Source organism: Glossina fuscipes, unplaced genomic scaffold (genome assembly GCF_014805625.2).
Source record: "Glossina fuscipes isolate IAEA_lab_2018 unplaced genomic scaffold, Yale_Gfus_2 117, whole genome shotgun sequence".
NCBI lineage: Eukaryota > Metazoa > Arthropoda > Insecta > Diptera > Glossinidae > Glossina > Glossina fuscipes.
In genome coordinates this window covers 584,819-589,793 of record NW_023998460.1, presented here as the reverse complement: position 1 = coordinate 589,793, position 4,975 = coordinate 584,819, and the positions used below count along the sequence as shown (strand labels likewise).

Below are 4,975 nucleotides of genomic sequence, written 5' to 3'. Positions count from 1 at the left end.
TTAACAATTAGTCATTGTGCGACGACACCTCTTAACAGCGCGTTTTGGACAAGGCTGACCCCCGTTTTTAGGTTCATTGATAACGTAGCGATAACGTTCAGAATAATCGAGACCGCAGCGAACACTGCATTCTGACCAATTTGACCATTCTGACTTAATGCAACCTTCTGGTACACTATCATCTGGAATATGGGAAGCATAAGTGGTTTCAGGAAAGTTAAATCTTGATGTTACAATTTGAACACTAGATGTTGCCAGAATGCTGCAAGTATTTAGGCAATCAGTTTCAGTTAAGAAATTATTTCGATTCCCACGACCCTCACCATACGTAAAAGTTTCGCAACGTCCACTTTCCTTGTTATAAGCGTAGCGCATATAACTTCCACGGCAAGGGGCTGCGTCAAAACGTTCCGAACATAGATCTAAATCGTTAAAAACTTATTTTTAATAAAATCTAAGCATTTTTGGCCATGTCGAGGCTGATGGTATAGCCTTGCGATACCGAACACTCTTTTTGCTGGTGCAAATGCAATTAATAAACAAACACATTTTCAATTATTGAGAATTGTAATCAAACATATAGGCTTACTCTCATATGGACGCAATTTTTATACGCTTACGCTCATATGGACGCAATTTTTAGACAAACAAATTTTCAATTATTGAGAATATTTAGACCAAAAGTAATTTAATTATCTTGATTATTAACTATCCCCTCGACTAGTTTTGATGGGTCAGACAATATTGTCCGCAAATCACAAGCGAGGTACGCATCATTATCGACGCAGTATTTTATGATCGTGCGCGAACGAGGATCCAAAGAGAGTAGGTCGGGATTGCCGTATATTAGAAGAAGGTAACGAGGTGGAGATATCGCGACGTTAATCAGTTTCTCGTTTTGAATGAAACGTAATGCATGGCGCATCGAACATGAGTAGGAAGGGGTTGCCGTAAATTATAACAAGGCTCCGTGCGCGAGTTATTGCTAAGTTAACCCGCTTCTCGTGTTCGATGAATCCTTGCCCAAGGCGCAAATCGGTTTTTATGTAGTTCTCATTTGATCTCATTGTTGAGATCAAAATGATGTCGCCTTCTTAAAAAAAAACTAAGCGAAAGCAACATTACTATTAATTCGAACATTAGTGAAATTTTATAAAAATTATACCTGCGCTTGGAATTGCTCTGTAGAACCAATTTTAGGCGCTGCTACGTCGGCAACATCCAAAAGGTTGCGCAAATGTTCTGCTTGTTTTATGTACGGTGTTATAATGTCGATGGATTCCGGTTTAATGTTTTTACGATTCAATTTAACTGTCATTAGGAAAACCTTCAAAAATGAAATAAATGTTATGAAATACTAGATAGAAGCGATTACCATCTTCGCTTCGTAAGGAATATACCACGACGGCGAGTCTTTTTCCTGCATATTTTCACTACGTATTTCACAGAAGAATATGCCATGCGTTTTGGGTCGGTTTGGTGATTGCGGCAGTAAATCGTCAAGTTGCATCATTTTCATGGTGATTTTCGGGGGTCCGAAAATCACGTATGGCATGTTGTAAACTTCTCCTCGTAGTATATTTGCTACGGTTCTTTTCTGTTCGGAGTTGAGTATACGATTGTGCCATTTACACTGGCAACTGTCTAACAATTCAAATTTTCCTGTGTTCTTAATGTCATTTATTGACGTGCATTACATATTTAGCTGTTCATCGTTTGTGTTTTCTTTTGCGGATTTGCTTCTGGTTATGACTAACATCTTTTTTATCCGTTCCTGGTTTTCTTCTCTGGATATTGGAATCATCTCTTTTAATATAACAGAATTTATATTTATACTTGATAAGGCGTCACCGTTAGTGTTGCTTGAACTTTTTTAGTAAATTATGTTGAAATCGTAGTCCGATAATTCTATTCTCATTCTGGTTAAGGTTGAGGTGAGGTTTTTGTGGGATAATAGTGCTACTAATGGTCTGTGATCAGTTATTACTGTGAATATTTTGCCGAATAAGTAAGGTCTGAAATGTGTTATTCCAAAGTGGATTGCGAGTAGTTCTTTTTCCATGATTGGTTTGTTTTTTTCCGTGTTTGTTTCGGCATTTGCTTGCGTAAGTCTTGGCCTATTTCTCCTTGTGATAGTACTGCTCTTAAGTCATAATTTGATGCATCAGTTGTCAAAATAAAGGCTTTATCGAAATTTGGATGTTGTAATATGGGTGGGGACATTAGTTTGTTTTTGAGTTCTAGGAATGCCTGATTGCATTGGTTTGTCCAGTTGAAGTCTTTTCCTATTTTGAGGATTTTCTTACTTTGTCTGTATTTTTGGGTTATGGATAGCTTTTTCTTGTTTCGTACTTAGAGGGCTCTGGTTTTATGCCGTCGGGTGTTATTAGGTGTCCTAGATAGTTTACTTTTCGTTGTAGGAAGTTGCATTTGGATGGATTTAGTTTTAGGTTGTATTTCTTAAGTCGTGCGAGTACTTTCGTTAGTTTTCCGTTGTGATGCTCAAAGCTACATCCGTGTATTATTATTTCGTCTACGTATAAAAATGCTTTGGTGTATAGTCCTAATAAAGCTATGGTTCGCATTCTTTGAAAACTGTTGGACGAAATTTTTAGTCCGAATGGAAATCTCGTGTACTGATAATGTCCGTTTGGTGTTGAAAAGACGGTTAAGGCTCGCGAGTTTTTGTTAAGTTTTATTTGATGAAATGAGTTTGTCATGTCCAAAGTGGAGAAGTATTTTGCTCGTCCTAGCCTGTCTAAGATGTCTTCTAATCTTGTGAGGGGTAATTTCTCGTTTACTATTTTTTCATTTAGTTTTCTGTAGTCAACTACCAGTCGCCAGTTCTTTATATTAGGTTGGGGAAAAAGAAATCCAACATTTTTATATGAACTTCAGGACTTTATTTAACATGCTTCGGATTGTCCGATTTGGGTCAAATATGCACCGTTTTGTTGTATGATTTATTGCCATTTTAAAGGTAACTTCAAAATGCCTCTCTCATAGAAGTCCTGGTCTCTATTTGCAAAAAACTCTAGTAGTCGATATTCACAATCCTCCCTAGATTCCAAATTTTTATCATTAAAGAAATTTTGCAATGCAAAAAAGAGATGATAATCGCTTGGTACCAAGTCCGGACTGTGTGGCGGATGCATTAAAACTTCACAACCAAGCTCCCGAAGTTTCTGGCGAGTCACTGTAGATGTGTGTGGCCTATCGTTGTACTGGTGGAACACGACACCTCTCCTGTTGGCCAATTCTGGCCGTTTCTGGTCAATCGCTATCTTCAAACGGTCCAGTTGTTGACAGTAGAGATCAGAATTTAGCGTTTGGCCATATGGAAGCAACTCATAATAAATAATCCCCTTCCAGTCCCACCAAATGCATAGCAAAACCTTCCTGGCCGTTTGAGGTGCATCATCGCTCTTTGACCACGATCGTTTTGGCACAGGGTTATCGTATGTGATCCATTTCTTATCTCCAGTCACCATCCGTTTAAGAAATGGGTCTATCTCATTCCGTTTGGCCAAGGCTTCGCAGATGGAAATTCGATCCATCATGTTTTTCTCTGTTAATTGGTGTGGCACCCAAACATCGAGCTTCTTTTTGAATCCAGCGTTGTGTAAATGGTTAAAAACTGTTTTATGGTCGATTTTTAGCTCCTGGGCGATGTTAAGATTGCTAACATGCCGGTTAACTTCGATTATTTCTCCGATTTGATCGACATTTTCGACGACCGGCCTACCTGGGCGAGGTGCATCTTTAACATCAAAAATTCCTGAACGGAATCTACGAAACCAAAATTGCACATAATTGGCTGTTACAGTATCGGAACCATAAACACCATTCACAATTTTAGCCGCCTGGCTTGCATTTTCGCCTTTGTCAAAGAAAAACTGTAAAATGTACCGAATTTTCTCTTTGTTTACTTCCATTTTTAACACGCTGTAACTCACAACTGAATGCACCAAACAAAAAACAACAAAAGAATTCTTTTTACTGCGAAATGGACAGTATGTAAATGTACAGGATCGGAAATGGTTTGATCGATACTTTACGAGAAATCTATCAGCCATCTACCGAAAAAATAATGGATTTCTTTTTCACCAAACTAATATCTGTCTATGGGGACTATGATTTCGCATCTTGGGGAAAGAAATATGTTGCTTTTATTAAGTATTTCATTGTATATGGGGAGCTGGATTCGTCATCATGTGTATTGATTGTAAGAGAGAAATTTTCATAATCTATGTTGCATGCATGCTTATGCAGAAAATCTCTTCCTATGATTCCATCGGCTTTTATTGGGAAGTTCCTGTCTACTAATTGTATTTTATGTTGAGTGATTCCGTTTCCTAGATTTATATTCAAATGTGTGGTTTTCAATGTTTTTATGCGTTCGTTGGATATTTCTGTTAGGTTAATGGATTCTGAGTTGTTTAGTGGGTAATATTTCAGAAGGTGCGCCTTGCAGAGGCTGATGTCTGCCCCTGTGTCTAATAGGAATGATATTTCTGTTTTTGTTGCATTTTTAATATTTAGTAATATATAGTTAGATAGTTTTGGGAGGGAGAAGATATGGGAGTTTGCTTGTTTTGTGTATTCAGTCGATGCCAGGTTTAAGTGTTTTGTTGAGGAATCTGGGTGAAATTCGTTTCCCTGGGCTGGCGTGTGCGCGGCTGTTTTGGTTGTTGTTGTGGCGATTGTGTGAATTGTGTAAATTGCTGAGATAACAGTTGGCTTTCTTTATTACAGTTGGAACTATTTATACTTAATTGTACAGGTGATATTATGCTAACGTAATCAATAATTATTTTAACTGGGGCGCCTAGCATCGTATTGCATTTCATAATATAATACTCAGCCAGTTGAAGTACGACCTAATTTTTGTTTCTCTTTTTGCAAAAGAATTACGCTGAATTTGCATAATTCTGTCGCACTTCGAAGTAGATATATATAACGATATGAAGAACAC

General features: G+C 37.8%; 1 protein-coding gene across 1 annotated transcript in view; it reads right to left on the bottom strand.

Moving 5' to 3' along the window:
* LOC119640287 (spondin-1-like) overlaps positions 1 to 4,975 on the bottom strand; it is a 52,531-nt gene continuing 47,556 nt past the window's right edge. Inside the window, 2 exon segments of the mRNA XM_038038207.1 lie at positions 1 to 424; positions 465 to 534. Coding sequence (XP_037894135.1) covers positions 1 to 424; positions 465 to 534 — 494 coding nt within the window.